Raw genomic sequence first — 19,012 nt, 5'->3', positions numbered from 1 at the left:
TTCGATAGTGGAAAATCCACATCAACTTCACATATGCTGCAGGCAATTAAGCGTTTTTTAATTTCCTTTATCTGAGATACATGTTCGAGATCTTCTTCTGTTGTTAATTTTTTCAATAGATCAGATGGCAAATTTGATGTACTGAGTCCAATTTTTGGGTCATTTCCAAACAAAGCCTTATATAAGGGCTACGTCCAATTGTTCGATGAAATGAACTATTTTTTTGGAATTGAACAAAGTTTAATCCAACGCTCCATTTCTTGGATTTATTATCAGCCATCCATGCTCGTAACATGTGTTCTACATCTTGATTAGACCTCTCAATACTTCCCTGACTTTGAGGATGTCTAGGGCGACCATGTACGATAACACATTCTGGCCAAAGGTCTTTAAGTTCGTTGATTACTGAATTTACAAATTCACGGCCATTGTCACTCTGTAATATTTTTGGAGCTCCAAATGTCAACAATATAGATAGTATACCACCATGGTGGTCTTGGTACATAATACGTATCATGTAACGCATTCCGTAATTTTACATTACCACCATGGCCTGTCCTAATATGAAATTCTTTAATTTTATCAAAAAGGTCTTCATAACACACCAAATACCTAAATTGAAAATAAAAATGTTATTATTCTATACAAAAAAAATATATCAATCCTTCAATAATACTATAATATTAATATGGATTTTGACGAAATTGTTTTTAGTAGTTCTGAATAATTATAATATTATTATAATTAATTCTGAATAACTGATTTGATAATAATTTGAAAAAACTTTTTTTTATGTTGTGTGTGGTTTTAAGGTAAAAAATAGATTAAAAACATTAAAAATAAAAATAAAAACTGGTTTCAAATAATATTAGCTAAAATATTATATTAATTTACCTTATTTTTTCATCAGCTGCATTTTGTTTGTGTATTAAAAACTTTTCTTCTGCAATACTTACTACATCATATGTAGATAGTAGATAGTATTGTTGTCGATCTTTTTTACCACTGTTAGAATAAATAATAATAAAAAATATTACAATTTGTAACAATTATCGAGTAGTTTTTTATTGTTATTTAAACGTGTTAAAATTTATATTTGATTTTTAACTAATTAAATTTTTATTTAAGTCCAAAATTACTTACGTTTTGATTTTAGCCATTTCTATTTCAGCAATCATCTGTAATTGAGCATATTTAGCGAACGCTTTTTTTTTAGATTTCAATTTATAATATTCATCTAGCTTTTCATAAAATACTTTCTTTTCTTCCATTTTTATTAAATGTTGCTATATGAAATAATAAATAGATACACGTATAAACTGCAAGCACAATAGTAACTGTGTTATACACAAACACTCACTAAATGTTATTTTTTGAACAACATAGGAGTTACATAGGTATCCGTCAACTGGCATCCGAATATCCGATAAGGAAACATTCATATGATATCGGATGTGGAATTACCGAAATTAACGGATCACGGATAAAGCATTATTATCTTTATTGATATTGAAAAGTATGCTTTGTAACAGTCAATGTCATAATCAATAGGGAAAAATAAAATAAAAATATTTGTAATGTAATATGATGTAATTGGTATATTTTTGTTCATAAAACAATATATAAAAGTATAGTTATAATTATTTATGAAAAATAAAATTAAGAAATTAATGTAATATACTAATATGATATATTATTGACTATAATTGATTATACTATACTATACTATGATATAATATAATTATTTATTGCTACATAACATAACAATTTTGTTTTACAACAATTACACAAAATACACAAAATATGTTATGTCCATTTCATGAAACGGACATCCATTTCATGAAATGGATGTCCATATAATGTATTTTCGTCAAAATTCACGATTTGGACAAATTTCACTATCTGGATATCCAGTTCATGAAATGAGTGGTTTCACTATGTGGATGCGACATATATACTGTATATATATAGTATATACGTATGTATATAGTGCGTATAGTAAAGATATTTTTAGATAGAATAGATGCATATTATTATTATTATGTCTTTTGTCTATCAGTAACTAGGGGCGGACTGGCCCAGGGTGCTATACACCAAGTAGCACCCCGGGCCCCCGTTTGTATTTATGATCCGGGCCTCCGATTACCACAGTCGGTATACGGTATAATACTGGTAAGAATAATACGTTTCTCCAGCACCGCCCCAGTTTTTTGTTTGTGGGGCGAAAACTAAACTCGTACAAATTTGAAAAATAGTCATACTAATTCATACTAATTGCATACTAAATATAAGCACAAAAAAAATATGAAAATCGTATGGGGGGGGGGGGGGGGTGCTGTACGTCAAATAAAATGATTTCCAATATATTATTTTTCCAAAAGAATAGGAAATTATTATTATTATTATACAATTCCGTATCTCATAGATTCGCATACCGTCAATACAGGAAGTGGCCACAGCACTGAGATTATTACTGGAAATCGGCAAACTGCTTGAAGAGGGAAATATAATGTATCAGAGCCATAGGTCGGGCCCAGATGAGGTTACGCCCCCACCGACACAAGCTGTAGAAACAGCCCCGATAGAACAACCACCGGAACCTCAATTAACTACAACAAACAGAGGCACGCAAACAGATGGTAATATACCTTAACTACTTAATTATAAATTTGTAATGTTAATTATAAATTTTTAATGTTAATTAATTTATTATATTTTCAGATAATGAAGGAGTGAATCATATGTTTTTTACAATTTTGTATGCGGGCATATTATTTTTAACAGCGTATATTATACAAATCTTTTAACCCTTTCAAGCCTAATATATTAAATTTTTTCAAAAAAAAATTTCTGTTCTCATTTTTGACTTTTGTATAGTTGTATAGGAAAAAAATTTTTTTTGTAATTTTTGAAAAACTTAGCAACATTTTACAGACATGATGCTTAAAATTATCACTGGGAACTAGCGATTAAAATTTTTTTTTTATTAACCAGCATATTTTTCAAATTGCAAGAATTGAATTTATTTAGTGAACTTATAACCCCAAATCAAACTCTATATTACACAACACAATAGGTTAGGTTAGATTAAATGCATAATACATAAAATAAAACACAAATCAAACTATATACAAAATTCAACGACTTGTTGCTTTTTATTGATAACAAAATTAATAATAATCAAAACTGAATTAAAACAAAATTAATAATCTCATAGATACCAATACCTTCGTTAGAAGTAATAATAACAACACTCAGACAATTAATGGAGATCGCCCGATTACTAGAAGAGAGGAATGCAATGTACCGAAGAAATAGGCGGTCGGGCCGGGATGAAGTCACGCCCCCACAGACACCCAGGGGGTCGATTTTCGAACTCATTCGACATGTAGGCGAAAATAAATATAATACGACTACAGTCGCATGGCTTAGTCGTATACGCTTTGTGTTATCTGCTTATACCTATTCTTGAACACGGAAGCACGCCAAAAAGCCACCCGACAAATAACCACCCGACATAAGGCCACGTGATAACGACAAAAAACCATTCGACAAAACACCATCATACCACACTACCAACCGTATAAATACGGTAACATTATCGTATTAATACGATACAAATATCGACAAAATGTCACTTAAATTAATCAATTATCAAAATTAATTAAGTTTATGGCGCTTGATTTGAAACACTAATCAGATAATAGAATCTATTGAATAGATATTAAAATTTAAAACTCATGTCTCATGCATGGGCCATGGCATAACGTTTTAAAATGTCAGGACTCACGGACAAATGACACAAGTCACGTACTCACGTCGTTAAGAATTTTCTTCAGTGCTTCAACATTTTCAAGTTACAAGTTGTGAATTATTGTTGATGATTATTAAATAATGTTCGATATATTTCAACAGTAACAACTAAATTATAAAAAAACGTTAAAGCGAAACGTTTAAAACCAGAAAGTAAGTACCTACTTCTAAATTCTGAGTGGAGCGAAGAATGTGGCAACGATTTTCTGATGTGTTTAATACTAATTTTTTTTTGTCTGTAAACACCTTTCAGAGGGAACTAATAACTATAAAAACTAATAACGCATCAATTAAAATACATTTTGTACTATATACTTTTCTTGTAGAAAGTGAATCTAGTTAGTATACTTTGGAGGGTAAAATGTAAGACATTTCAGTAATTTTCAAAGGCGATCAGGTTAAGCAAAAAAAAAAAAAATATGAAAATTGAAATCTTTTGGTAATACTTCTATATTTTTTGGTGTAACAGAAACTTTTAACTATATATAAGTACTTTCAATTTCACCAAATATTTATATGATCTTTATCCATACATCATACAGTTTTCAAAATATTTTGACTCTAAATGAGTTATTTGTAACCATCAGAAATTTGCTTTCAATTATTGTTATTTACTATATACAGGGTGTCCCGTGAGGATTTACTCATTGCGATATCTCCTGAAATAATAGAGATATCGTAATTCTGTTTTCTTATTAAGACTCACAGAGGTAAGCACTACAAATAACTAATTTTTTATTTTTTTTTTATGTTTTGGTAAAAAAGTTAAAAAAAATTATTTTTTTAATTAATTATTTAAAAAAATATTGAAGATTGCCATTTTGTAGAGTTAATTTTTCTGAAAATATTGACGTTTCAACATTTTAATTTCATTAATTTCCTGATTTTTAATATTTTTTTTAATTAATAAGTAAAACGGCAAAAAACCGGCTTTGTCCGGGCGGCGAGTCCCCCGCTACGGCTAATAGGTAAATCCTCACGGGACACCCTGTATAATATATTATCTAATGGTTTATTTAACTTGCCAGTAAATAAAAAATTTATTAGTTGATATAATTAGATGATACCGTTATATTATTATTTATATTATCTAATAAAAATATAGGTCCTTAATACAAAAACCAAGTGTTATTATAAAAAAAATTAAAACACTCGTTTGACAACAACGTATTAGAGTTAAATATATTAGTTTTAATAATAACTCTAATGTTAATAACATTTAATTAATAATATAATAATTGAACAAAACCTTTGTCACAAAATATTTATAAAAAAAAAAAAAAGATTACAATAAACAAATAAAAAATAACATAACATATTACCTGAGTTAGGGCAATATTATGTTATACAGTTTTTATATAACTTAATTATTATAATTATAGCTTATATTTTAATATACAATAAAAATAATGACAAAAAATAAAATGAATGAAAAACAAATCTATTTTGTATAACTTGCTATACATACTAAACATCATCCTGAACATTATATAAAATATTTTAATCATTATGAAGTTCTCTGAACCTGGAAGTTAAATCAATACCTGCAAAATAACAAAATAAATATATATAAATTCAATCTTATGAATACTAAATAAAAAATAATATTATAACAATCTTTTTTGAATTTAAACATGCAGGTTATATCAATATTATAAATTTGATATATTTTGAAAAATATGCGTTTGTATTCTAGTATTCATTCAAATAAAAATGTCAGTGCCTAAAATGGAAAGTGAAATATATTATTATTATAAGTGAGTTTTAATTACTTTTTAAGTTAGCAGTAATATATTTTATATTTTACTAATATTTACTAAGGTTACAAGTTTACTACATAGAAGGCATGTTATTGTTATTTACAAACTACTGTAGAAATTAATTTTACTAAATAATAATTTTGAAATTATGTTAAATGCTTATGTATTAGGGTGGTCCTTCTTTTTTAAGTTTCATCATAATAATCATACGACATAATATAATATATTAATAATATGAAATATTTTTTTTAAATAAAATATTATTAGTCAATAATAAACTTTTAAAAAAAATGGGGGGAAATGTCCACAACCAAAAATATATAGGGGGAAATGTCCTAATATATCGAAAACAGTGGGGGGGGGGAATGTTCACGATTTAATGCAAATAGTAGGTAAACAATAGTATTTATATCAGTTTAATATTTATTTTCACCTGAATTAAACCAATTTTTTTAAGACGAGGAAAAGAAAATTAAATAAATTGTTTAAATGTTAATATTGTTTTAACTCAATATTTTCGTAATGGGTTATGGAGCGGATTCGCAAAATTATAGCGAGACTCCGAGGATCGGCAGTCGGTACAAGATAAAAACCTAATGAACGGCTCATAACAGACTCATATTAGACTCATAACGATATAATAATATTATAATCATATCATGAATAATATTATACACAGTAGAAATCGATAAACCGTCTATTTCTGTCATCCGTCATCGCATTTAAGCAATGCTGGCATGCGGCGACATTTGAGGCGGGTGATTATTATAATATAATATAATACGCGTTATCAATATCCAAAATACGCGATAATCGCGTTTTGAAGAAACACTCAACAGACGATGATTACCGATTGTCTTGTATCGTATATATAATGTGTGTGTTTGATGTCTGTACAACAGTCCCAGGGCCCATTGATTTTGGTGGCCCATATTTATCCCCAAAAATATATTTTTTAACGCGTCCAATACAGTCTTAAAAAAAAAATTATGCAAGTAGGTGGGTATATGAAGGTAAATTATTATTAATAATTATAAAATAAAATTGTTCTCAATTTTCTATCACGAAAAATTGCTATAAATAATGAATTATGTTTGCCAACAATGTTGTGTTTGTTTTTTAATTCTGAGTGGAACGATGAATGTATTGATTTTACAATGATGTGTGTTTTTTTATTTTTTTATTTTTGTGTCTGTTATCACCTTTTAGGACAGTAAAAGTGCTTGGATTTTCTTCAACAGTACCTGTTATCGTTATATACTTATACATAGGGATACCCTAACATATTTTATTAAAAATAAGAAAAAACAAAGATTTTTACAAAAAACTTATTTTGTTAATTGGTGTAACTCTAAAAATAAACGGACCGTAGATATACTTATGTTGAGCGTCTAAAGTTAGCCATTGAATATTCACCATTTAACCCGTATATTAACTAAGTCCATTGGAATACGTTCGTAATGTATTATACATAATTTTTATATAATCATAACTTATACTATACATTTTTTAGTCTAGGTAATTTGTTTTCAAGAAGTTCAAGAGTCTCATTTAAATTGGTTCCTTAAGAAATTATCAGATTTAGGTAAATTACCTATCACAATAAATTTAAAAAAAATATTTAATATGAGATACTCATGTAGTATGCTCCTTACCTCTACTTCGTTGGTGTAGTATGATACCTATAAAAAATGTTTGAATCTTAAATCGTGGGCTATATATAATGTAGTAATGTACTCGGCGGCCCGAGGCAGTATATTTGACCGCCTTGGTTGGCGTTTTGCGCATGCGCCATTCACAATATTGTACGTGTTTACGCCGCACGCCCGTATACCAACTCCCATGCATTAACATAGGCAACGCCGGTAACTGCCTCGTCGAGTGTCGATGTCGAACCTCTAGCAGTGGCGGCGCGCGCTGGTCGCAGGATTAAATTCAAACGGCAAGGTTACTATAGCTTATAGCTTATAAATTAAAACGTTACTGCAACGTGACTATGTGAGCCATTCTCCAGTTTCGTGCAAGTTGTATACGAAAAAAAATTAATATAAAATATAAATTTAGGTAAATAGAATTATGGAATTATGAAAAACTAAAAAGTAAAAATTAACTAAAAAATTGCGCCCTAGGCCAGTGCCTTGGTGGCCTATGGGTAAATCCGCCCCTGTACGTAATATAGTATTTTCGTCAAATAACATTGTTTTTATGTCATCTCATACAAAAAATATATTACAATATATTTAAAAATGCGCGGGTAATATAATGTTTCTTAATAATTATATGATAATATGATAATAATCCTTACTTTCTGATTGGTCACTGAATTTTGCTCTCGATCCTCGTATAAGAAAGCAGCTTATCTCAAAAATACGAGTTTTGGCCACGATCACAATTAAAGATATACGCTCAGAATATTATAACAATATACGGTATATCTACAACCGTGGTTTTGGCCTATACCTGGTCCGTGGATAAAATACATTGGGATATTGATAAAGAACTCGTTTATTCCATGTCCGCAGAACGATTTTGCTGACATGCCTGTTTATTTTGTCATCAAGGTTGTAGTCATATTGTAGTATTACTAATTGACTCAATAATAATCAAAATCCATTAGTCATCCGTCGACTCGTACTCTTCACTGACAACCCATATTGATCACTACTCACTCGTATTGCAGTATTCTAATATTATTTTCGTTACTCGTTGGTGGTTACTGGTTCAGTCAGTGGTCACACGTTTAGTACTGTTTACTGTCATTACTCGTTCACTATCCAACTTATTTTATTTCGTTTGTTCAATCTTAACTTTGTTCCACGTCCATATAAAAAAAAAAATTTCTAATCCCAATAATCTATAAACATGAGCTATCCAGGATATCCTCCTAACAATCAGGTGAGTTATTTTTATTTTTAAAACTACAATTTTTCACGGTCTACAATAGGTACCAATAGGTGTTTCTTTACTTATACGGCTGAACCTAACTTTTTTATACGAGCAAAATATCTAACTGCATGAAGTATGCATGCTAGGTAGTAGAAATCGTTTTCAAATGATTATTCTAATCGGTTGAGAGGTAACAAATTGACTAATATTTTTTTTATAAATACTTAATAGGTGGTTGGTACCCACGATGTATAAACCCTCTACATTGTGTAGGCACCAAATAATTTTTTCCAATAGACAAAATTTGAAAGTAATAGTCAATATTAATCATTAATGTTTGCAAACAGGCTTGAAAAATTGAATCAAATCTTTATGTGTTACAAACAGTTCAATTACAGAATACTTGCCAATTTGATTTTATTTATTTTATTTCATTACTGTTGGAGGAAAAGTGTATGTTCACATTAATTGTGTCATTAGTCATTACTAAAGACAGAATTTATATGCGCTTAAAATCTTAAAAATAAGATGTTGTTATGCCTTATAATTTTATCAAAATAATCTTTTATATTCTTATAACGAAAAATATGATTTTTCATAAAAATGTATTAAATACTGATAAAACTAATAAAAGGAAAAGTTTATAAAAATTATAAATTAGTTAAATTAATACTAATCTTTAAAAAAATTATTCAAACAGTAATATTTAGTCATAGTGGAATCAGCTCTCCCGTTTTGACTCTCCTCGAAACTAGATGAGCTTCCCTTGCCGCTAAACCAGAGACCACGTCTCTATACTCTGTTCAAGTTAAAAACGTAGTCGGCGGCCGACTTGTGCACAGGGGTGTGGTAATACTACATGGCAGGTATACAGATAATTAACTAAGCAGGGAGACAAACGGATGTTGCCTGATTACGGCTCGATAAAAACTGGTTATCGTGGACTACGTTTCTTAACTTGAACAGAGTATAGTCATTCTCCTCAAATTGATATCCCTATCAATATTGCTTCGTATCTTTTTATCTCGATAAGAGTACATAAACTGATCGAGGTCAAAAATATTTTTGCATCTTTTTATAAAATGCTTATACTAAACCCCAATATAGCAATACCTTTATTCCTAAAACATATTATTTTGCACAAAATATTCTTGAAATATGAATTATATGCTTTTTTATGCGCTAAAAAAATTTGTATTTCAGTTCATTTCTTTAAATCTTAATATTTTAGTGATAATTTTATCCTTCATTGTTTATGATTGTATGTTAACAAGTTTTATCAGTGCCTTTATTAGTACAATATCACTAACCTGTATATATCATCTGAATTTCATTTGGTAATTTTATTAACTGGTTCATAATATTACGTTTCTCTTTAAGACTTAAAGTAAAATAAATTCACATTAAAATATTATCAGTTAAGTTCACTTTTATATATTAATTTATTTATGCAATAAGCAGTTAATAAATCAATTGGCAATACGGTGTAGTACATTCATACTTCATTGTTTATGTATGTAAACCATAAACATAAACACTGTTGGTATAATGATTGACAAATAACTGTCTTACACATAGGCGCAAATAGTGTTTGAGATTTGGGGGGGCTATAGGGCTAATAGGGCCTCACTTTGATAATATTGAATAAGCTATTAATACAAAATGTAGGAAATGATTGGGAGGGCTATGGACATTTTTGGAAGGGCTTAGCCCCTAAAGCCCCCCCTTATTTGCGCCTATGGTCTTACAGATACCTATCGGCTACCATTAATTAGATCTAGAATAAGATTTTGAGTATATATGATATGATATTAAACTGATCTTAAATTAAACATTTTTCACATTGTTTAACGTAAGATTGGAAATAAATATGATGACTTTTATATGGGTAAGTTTAACTATTGTATTATGAATATATTTATTTATTTAAATATATTGGTATAACTCGGAATAACAGATAATTATATCTTAGATAATCATATTAAGTATTATTTTTCATCTATATATATGTATTATTATATAAATTGTATTCTAGTAGGTACTGTACAAATATTGTTAAACTTACTAAAATGAATCATAATTTTTCTTAAACATTATATTAAAACTCAACCTCAAACCCGATTATTGTATGATGTACATTCTTGATTAAATATAGGCAATTTATGATTAAAAAAAAAAAATCGGTTTTATCATTTTCTAAAAGCTAAATGTTAATATGAAAATGATTTTTAATTGTCTTATACACTTATAAGTCACTACATTTGAAAAAATGTATTTAGTATTTACTTAGTTAAAATATTTTATGAACTATTTTGTTTTTTTGGTAGGGATTCCCTGGCCATCCTGGAGTGCAACAACCTGGCTCCCAGTTACCCTATCCACAATGCCCCGGAGGTAATGTAGGACAACAAGGGTATCCAATGCCAAGTGCTTATCCACCAGGTCAACCCAGCTACCCCCAACAGAGCCCATACCCTCCTCAAGTAGGTCAATATCCACCGCAACAGCCCGGTCAGTTCTTACCTCAGTCAGGTCCATATGCTCAAAATCCATCCATGTATCCATCATCTGCTGTACCAAGCCAATACCCATCATCTAATGTAGCAGGTCAATATCCTTCCATTGTACCAGGCCAATTTTCCTCACAGGCCTCTCCATATCCAAATGCCCAACTGCCTTCTGTTTACGCACCTCAGTCTGCTGCCTACCCAACTCAATCAGCCTACCCAACTCAATCAGCATACCCACCCAATCAACCAGCAACTTCAGTTTATCCGAATATGACAGCAGGTGGTTACGACGGTGGTTCTCGAGTTCCACCACAAGCAGCATATCCACCTGTTAGCACTCCTGCTCATTACCAACCATTGAGCAGCTCACCTGCTCAGAAAAAGGTGAGATTTCATTAATTTCTTTTTAAATATATAAATAATTTAATAATTAATGAAATAGGTAATTGGTTCAATATATTATTTAAAACTGCCATCAATGAATTACAAATATCTATTTTAAATTCTTTTGTTTATTTTAATAAAATTTAGCTTTACCCGTAAGTGGTCTGGTCTGGTCCCATAGACCGCTGCAGTTTTTTGTTTTCGTTTACTTCTTAAAATGTCTAAAAAATTAATTAATTAATTTAAAATTATTAAATTTGAGTCAAATGTGTAAACATATTATTTCTACAAATAATGCGACGGAACAATTGAAAAATATGGTCTTATTATAATTAACAAAACTAAGTGGTCTAAGTGCCCGTATAACAATCGTTGAACGAAGGTTAAACCATTGAATTCGGCTGGTAAAATCAGTGGGTTAGGCTTAACTGAAGTTTAAACTATGATTGTAAAACAGGGCCTAAGAGATCGCACCATACCATTAGCGTAATTTTTGTTCACCGTACCACCTAAGGGGTTAAATTTACTGTTAAAATAAAAAATCTATAAAAATTACAATACCTACTCATAAAGCTTTCCATTTTTTAATAGGTATCTGTGTTGAAATTGTTATTAAATCAATAATAAAATTATTTATTTATTCTTAACCTTATATCTGACGGAGATAGATAAATGCAATTTTGAAAATTATTACTATTTACCATATACTTATAAATGTAACTAATAATTATACATGATTGAATATTGTTAATCAGTGCTGATTCTACATGTCTATTATTCCTAAAGATTAACAGTAAGTTCTGAAGTATAGCTATACCTATTATATATACTTCATTAATATCTCGCTTTCATAAACACTTAATTGCATCGCACTAACTTTAATTAACGCTAAAAGTCTATAGTTAAGATAATGCTGATAACATGATAATTAGCTTTTATATTCTGCTGTTCATATTATTCAAAAATGGATGATGCATACGCCCTATTCTTAATCAATGTTAATTTTTATAATCAATAACCAGTAACTAATAGTTATTTATTGCTAGTTTGTTCATTAATTTTACATTGTTATAATAATTCAATAGTTTTAAAAAAGAATAATGGTACTTATAAAAAATTTGTACTATATTTATGTCATGCATATTGAAAAACATTTTGTTTTGTTTTAGTCCAATCCAACGGTTCGTCCAGTCACTCCATTTGATCCACGTCGTGATGCTGAAATATTGCGTAAAGCTATGAAAGGGTTTGGAACTGACGAAAAATCAATAATACAGGTCTTAGCCCATAGAGTTAATTCTCAAAGACAGGAAATTGCAATTCAATTCAAGACTATGTTTGGTAAAGTAAGTAGTATACAATTTTTGTTACACTTATGACATGTTGTGAGTCGTAATTACATAATTAATCATTTTGTAGTATTTTTTTGTTTGATAAATAAAATATTGATTATTATTTTAGGATTTAATATCTGATTTGAAAAGTGAACTGAGTGGAAAGTTTGAAGATCTGGTTGTAGCACTCATGACACCTACTTATGATTTTCTTGCTAAAGAAATTTACAATGCTATTGATGGTATTGGCACTAATGAAGAAACAATAATTGAAATCATATGCACTGCTTCTAATGCTGAGATTAATAACATAAAAATGGCATACCATAAATGTATGTTAAATTTAGCTTATATTAAAAAGTGGTATTAATCTATTATATTTATTTAGGAATGTAACTGTTATGTTTTTTTTTTTCTAGTATTTGGTAAAGATTTAGAAAAAGAGCTTATGGGAGAAACTTCAGGAACTTTCCGCAGATTATTAGTGTCGCTTTGTCAGGTTTGTTTTTTCTTTAGTACTATTCCTTAATCATAACATAATTTTACTTTTATTTTTATAGGGACAACGCAATGAAAATACATTTGTTGATGTTGCATCTGCACAAGCTGATGCACAAAACTTGTTACAAGCTGGTATATTATTTCATTAATTAAAAAAAAAAAAAAATGTAAGCCAATAATGTATTTTTAACTTGATAGGTGAACTACAATTTGGAACGGATGAGTCTACATTCAACATGATCTTGTGTAGCCGTAGTTTCTGTCAACTACAACAAGTATTTTTAGAATATCATCGTCTAACTGGAAGAGATTTTGAAGATGTTATCAAAAGTGAATTCAGTGGAGATATTGAGAATGGGCTTAGAGCAATTGGTAAGGATTTGGAATTTTCTAATTTAAACGGTTTTTACATAAACTGTTATATTATCGTTTTGCAGTGAAATCCGTAAGAGACAAAAGTTCATACTTCGCCAAACGTTTGCATGAGAGCATGGCTGGTTTTGGCACAAATGATAAATCGTTGATTCGTATTGTTGCAACTCGTTGTGAAATAGATATGGTTGATATTAAGAATGCTTACATGTCGATGTATGGGAAATCTTTGGAGGCTGATATCGCGGTAAGCATTATATTTTATCGATGATATATATTAGTCATATTATGAAATAAGGGTTCGCAATTATTAAATTTTGTGACAACTTTTTTTTATTTGATAATGATTAATCTTTAGAAAAACTTAAGCGAAACCAAAGATAGCGTTCTTACCTTTAAGTTTGATCATAGGTCAACCTGGATCAATTCATTCTATTATTAAAGGTTACTCAAAAATTGGAATTGCTAAAAACAGATAAGATTATAGTATGTTATATTGTATGTTTGTAAGAAGAAGAAAGCATATTATGCAACTGTGTGGTGGCATAATATTAAACATTACTTATGAATAGTAATGAAAAAAAAAACAGTCCTTAAGTAAAATATTTTTTTTTAAACTTATATCTCTTAAAATACTACATTTTACCATTTTATATTTATCTCTCTCAATAGACTTATACCAAATATTTTATCAGCAATGGAAGAAAATGTCCCTTAATTTTTGTTTTAAATGGGTTTTATATTTTTAATTATTTTTGTTATTTTGGAGATAGAATTTTTCAAATGTCATGTTTTCATTAAACATTAATTTAATATAAATATAAAAATCAATAAAATTCATCTTTTTATTTTTGTAGTTTCAATACCCTGAGAAGACACCAGGTGGCTACGGACAAAACTGGTTTTCTTCCGTAAATCTGGTGTCTTCTTATTTGGAACAGAGTATAGATATGTACATAAATGAAATAAAATAGGTGCCTAATATAATATTCCAACATAACTGACTTATAAATTTAAATACATTTTTAGTTCAAAATTGGTTCATTTGAAATACTTAGGTAGTTATATAAGATTGACCTTTTTTTTTTTTTAATACTAGATATTATAAAAATGTTACCATTATTTATTTTTCATACAATTATGTAAATATATCGCACCCTCGTGTATTGTCTCTGTCTTACAAATCTACAACATACAAAATCTAAATTCAGCAGTATCAAGTTGTTTATGTTGTCTTTAATATTATAATGAATTCATTGCATAAATATTACTTATTAGAGTGGCTCATTATCAAACTTAAAGGTAAGAATATTATCTGGGGCATCTGGATGGTTTTCATCAGTGCTTAAATTTTTTAGTGAGAGAGCATTTTAAATATTGTAATATTTTACACAGTTATAGCTCAATTTAATACTTAAATTAAGATATCATTATATCAATAAAAGCCAAAAAAAAAAAATTGACCTGTTGAACATAAATGTGTATATTATGTTTGTTAGAAAGATAAGACACATGTGTGGCTCCCTCTTAATGGAGTTAGATGTGCTACTGTTGCTTAACAATTTTGTTTCACAATACATCAACCACTCATTAATTTTTTTTTACTATTTTAGAGGTAATAGTAAAACACTATGATATAGGTTTTAAAATAAATATCTAATACTTTTTTTTAAAATTAATTCAAATTTAAGGACCAAAAAGATGATCAAAAAAAAATTAACAATTATACAATCTCTATAATCTATATCAGTTTTAAAAAAATGTTAGATATGTTAGACTTTAGCATAGATTAAATAACTCTATAATTTATAACAGTTTTAAAAGAATGTTAGATATGTTAGACTTTAGCATAGATTAAATAACTCTATAATTTATAACAGTTTTAAAAGAATGTTAAATAACTTTAACATAGATTAAATAACTCTATAATATAATATAGACATTGCCGTTAAAATCATTTATCAATTATTACTCATTATTTTAACTTTGATTTGACTCATTTGTGGTGCATAATAGCAGGATGTGCGAAATAAGTACCTATCTACTCGTATCCTCCCCTCATATAGTGTTTCAAACCCAAGTTAAATTAATTAGCGATAAATGATTGCATTGGCGTTGCTTATTTGTAGTGTAATATTTTAACACACACCAAAAGTTATCCAACATTCTTTTAAAATTGTTACAGATTTTAGAGGTAAATAGTTTTACTTTATTGAATTAAACTACAAAAGGTAACTTTTAGTACTCTGTACTATTATAATTGTTCTTATTTTTAATGAACTTATGATAATCAACAAGTTTTGTGATTGCTATACTGTGTAGGATAAATTTAAAATTAAATGTTTTCAAGCTTGTGACCTCCAAATTTCATACTATGTATGACCTATATCATTTATTCGGACTATTAATATAGCATTTTTTTTAAATTAAATATTGATGAATCAATAATCAAAAAAAAAAAAATGTTTTATAGTTAGAAAACTATTGACAAAAAATATAACACCTAATTTGAAATTTGTTTTGTTTTATTTATGCGAATCAACAGTCTGATACTATGGTGAGTTGCTGCACGAGTAGTGAATGAAAAATGTGTTAGCTCTAATCAGTGGTGTGGTGAACAATTTAAATTAAAGGAATCAAATAGATTTTATCCATCAAACCACCCACCCACTTACAACAGGATGTATACCAACATTTGCTGATATCTCAACTCTCAAGTTCATAATTTAGAAGCAATACATTTTACAAATCTATACCACCACCACCCCCAAAAATCAACAGAGCCATGATTAAAAAAAACTGCCTCGCCATGCCACTGCTTCTAATGATTGACTGCTGAATTAATCAATAATTAACTAATATTTAAATCTATTGGTTTGCTTGAACTTATTTTAACCTACGTCTGAAAATTGTTGATTTTGCACACATCCATTAGAAACCATTGTAGAAAAAAACTTATCTATTTATTTACTTTGTTTATATTTTTGGTGTCTACAGAAATCTTATTTGTTTATTAATCAATTTTATGTTGCAGGACGATACATCAGGTGACTACAAAAAATGTCTGACAGCCCTAGTTGTTGGCTAAAAATAATGATATACGTATAATCTTATTATGCAGTATTCAATTTATATAATCATTAAAACATTTTACGCCTTTTATAATATTTAATTTCAAAATATGAAATTGATATTTACTATTTTCATTTTTGTTTTTTGCATTTAATATTGATATTACTGTATACAAGATTTAAATTTCATAATTTATTCTTTTTTTATCTACTGTGACTCATATAAATGTTGGTATTTAATAGTTAAATACTTTGGGCTTGGGTATTTAAAAAATAATGGTTTATTTTTAGTATTACATAAATAAATCATATATCATAAACATTTCTATTTTTTTACCACTTAACACACGGTATACATTTAAACTCACTTTGCCAAATTAATATGTATTCATTTTCATTATGTCAATTTGTTTTTATTATTATTATTATTATTGAAGATTTGTTAATATTTTCTATATTTTCTATATTGTTATTTAAATAAACCAAAATTAAAACTATTTGCCAAATCTGCTCGATAGCTTATATTAATTATATAATTATATTATCTATTACAAATACTTTAGATTTTAATCAGGGTAAATACGTGCCACTCATTGACAAATATTGTAAAACACTAAACGAATTTTATAAACTCAATGTTTATGACTGTAAAAAGTCTAAAAATTGGTGCTTGATCATTTAATAATAATTTGTTATTATACTTAGATTATTAAACAAATTATAATTGTCTTATTATTTATGTATTAATAAATGCGTACGATGGCGTTGTCAACTTATTACTATTATTATTTATTTATAGACCCTAATTACTTGTATTGTATAATAATTCTTTTGAAGTAGAATATTTTTAAATTTAATCATTTACCTTAACATTTCTAATTTATTAAAATAATATCATGGTGTTATAATTATGTTATTCATATGACAAATTTCAATTATGAGACTAAAATCAACAATTTAATGTTTAACCCAATAACATATTTTGCAACGTCATTGTCTTATTAGTTATTTGTTATTGTACTGTTAATATTCTACAATGTGATTTTTGTTTTACAATTTATTCACTATATTTATGTTATCTAGTTAAATTATATTTCAGTTTTAAAACTGTTGTTAGCGCTTTTTTAGAACTGATATTTAATAAATCTTAGTGCTTGGTAAAGGCTTGTCACTCATGTGGCGGAAGGCGGTAAAATGATATTGTCTTGGTGGTGGTGAAGGTGATAAGTTGTGTCCGACTGCATTTTACCGCTGCATATACAATTATAATTGTTAATAGTAAAATTATTTTACTTATTTATGTCTACATTTGTAACTAGTGAATGTTATTCCTATTTTAAAATTTATATAAAGCTGATTTTAATATAACTATAATGACTTACCGTTTTTTTGTTGTACATTAAGGTATACTAAGGTTAAAAGTCTTTCTAAACTTTGGTTAATCCGTTAATTGTGTATCAACTGTCGGATAGCCTCGAAAACCTCTGCTCAGTCTGGTGGAGAAATAAGTGTTAATGAAATAATGTTTTACGGGTTTGGCCTCCTTATCCTTGTCTCCATAGCTATAGCCAGATAGTCATGATATTAATCTATCTCAAATGTGGTTATAGAGTAGGTACAGACATTGTATGATCTTTTTTACAGTTGCTGTATACGTGAGTTTAGAACTCCTTATATTCACGGGGAGAGGTGGCCCCTTAAAAACAGACAGCTTTTTAGTTGTGATGGATCGAAACTCCTTTGCCCCACACTCAGAGTGAAGTTGAAAATGTTGGGCTTACACTGACATTTTAATGGATTTCCACCTATCCTTAACTGTTTACCAGTAGGTACCAGTCTTGTTATAAATATATCCAGAGTACGTATTTAAATACTTTGTGTCATTTGAATTTGAAATACGTATTAGAATGCTGTCTTTCAAAAGTATTTGAATATAAATACAAATACATTTTAAAAGTATTCAAAATATTTTACAAGTACTTACATTTTTTTGTATATTATTTAAAAATTGTAATTTTGTCACAAATTAGTACAAGGTGCCTATTAAAATTATTAATTTGGCAAAAAAACACTACGATTTATATAATAATAATAGTAGGTACCTATTATTGTTATAAACTTTTTATCATAGCGTATTTCTGTGTATGCACTATACTATACTCATAGATTAAAGAATAGTAGAAGGCTATAAAGTGTCTTATAGACGAATTAATCAGTCTATATCCATAATATTTATATATCATAATAATTGTGTTGTATATATTATGCATTTAACCATTTTAACCTATAGGTACGTATTATATTTTATATATCCTGTGAAATTCCCTATGCAAACATACAATTCCCGCAGACGACGACTATACAGGTACTATACACTAACT

General features: G+C 28.4%; 1 protein-coding gene across 4 annotated transcripts; it reads left to right on the top strand.

The window, feature by feature from the left end:
- The first annotated feature begins 8,112 nt into the window (after positions 1–8,112).
- LOC100161096 (annexin B9) lies at positions 8,113–18,013 on the top strand. Of its 4 annotated transcripts, XM_008184290.3 has the most exons (10): positions 8,134–8,468; positions 10,787–11,353; positions 12,523–12,699; positions 12,815–13,019; positions 13,107–13,186; positions 13,248–13,320; positions 13,387–13,560; positions 13,626–13,807; positions 16,106–16,117; positions 16,595–18,013. In XM_008184290.3, exons 1-10 carry the CDS (start codon positions 8,436–8,438, stop codon positions 16,646–16,648), a joined length of 1,557 nt encoding a protein of 518 aa, XP_008182512.1. In that variant the 5' UTR covers positions 8,134–8,435; the 3' UTR covers positions 16,649–18,013. The 4 variants fall into 4 exon arrangements, with proteins under 4 accessions (XP_008182514.1, XP_008182512.1, XP_008182513.1 ...); XM_008184292.2 differs by lacking the exon at positions 10,787–11,353 and having other exon boundaries at positions 8,113–8,468; XM_008184291.3 differs by lacking the exon at positions 16,106–16,117 and having other exon boundaries at positions 8,135–8,468.
- The last annotated feature ends 999 nt before the right edge of the window (positions 18,014–19,012 follow it).

Source organism: Acyrthosiphon pisum, chromosome A2 (assembly GCF_005508785.2).
Source record: "Acyrthosiphon pisum isolate AL4f chromosome A2, pea_aphid_22Mar2018_4r6ur, whole genome shotgun sequence".
Classification (NCBI taxonomy): domain Eukaryota; kingdom Metazoa; phylum Arthropoda; class Insecta; order Hemiptera; family Aphididae; genus Acyrthosiphon; species Acyrthosiphon pisum.
This window is presented reverse-complemented; position numbering and strand designations above follow the sequence as displayed.

What these genes read in the sequence shown, in the direction of transcription:
- LOC100161096 (XM_008184290.3), top strand. Translation starts at nt 8,436, where the DNA reads ATGAGCTATCCAGGATATCCTCCTAACAATCAG. An exon ending in GCTCACCTGCTCAGAAAAAG is followed by an intron (nt 11,354 to 12,522) that starts GTGAGATTTCAT and finishes GTTTTGTTTTAG; the next exon opens with TCCAATCCAACGGTTCGTCC. An exon ending in TATTAGTGTCGCTTTGTCAG is followed by an intron (nt 13,187 to 13,247) that starts GTTTGTTTTTTC and finishes TTATTTTTATAG; the next exon opens with GGACAACGCAATGAAAATAC.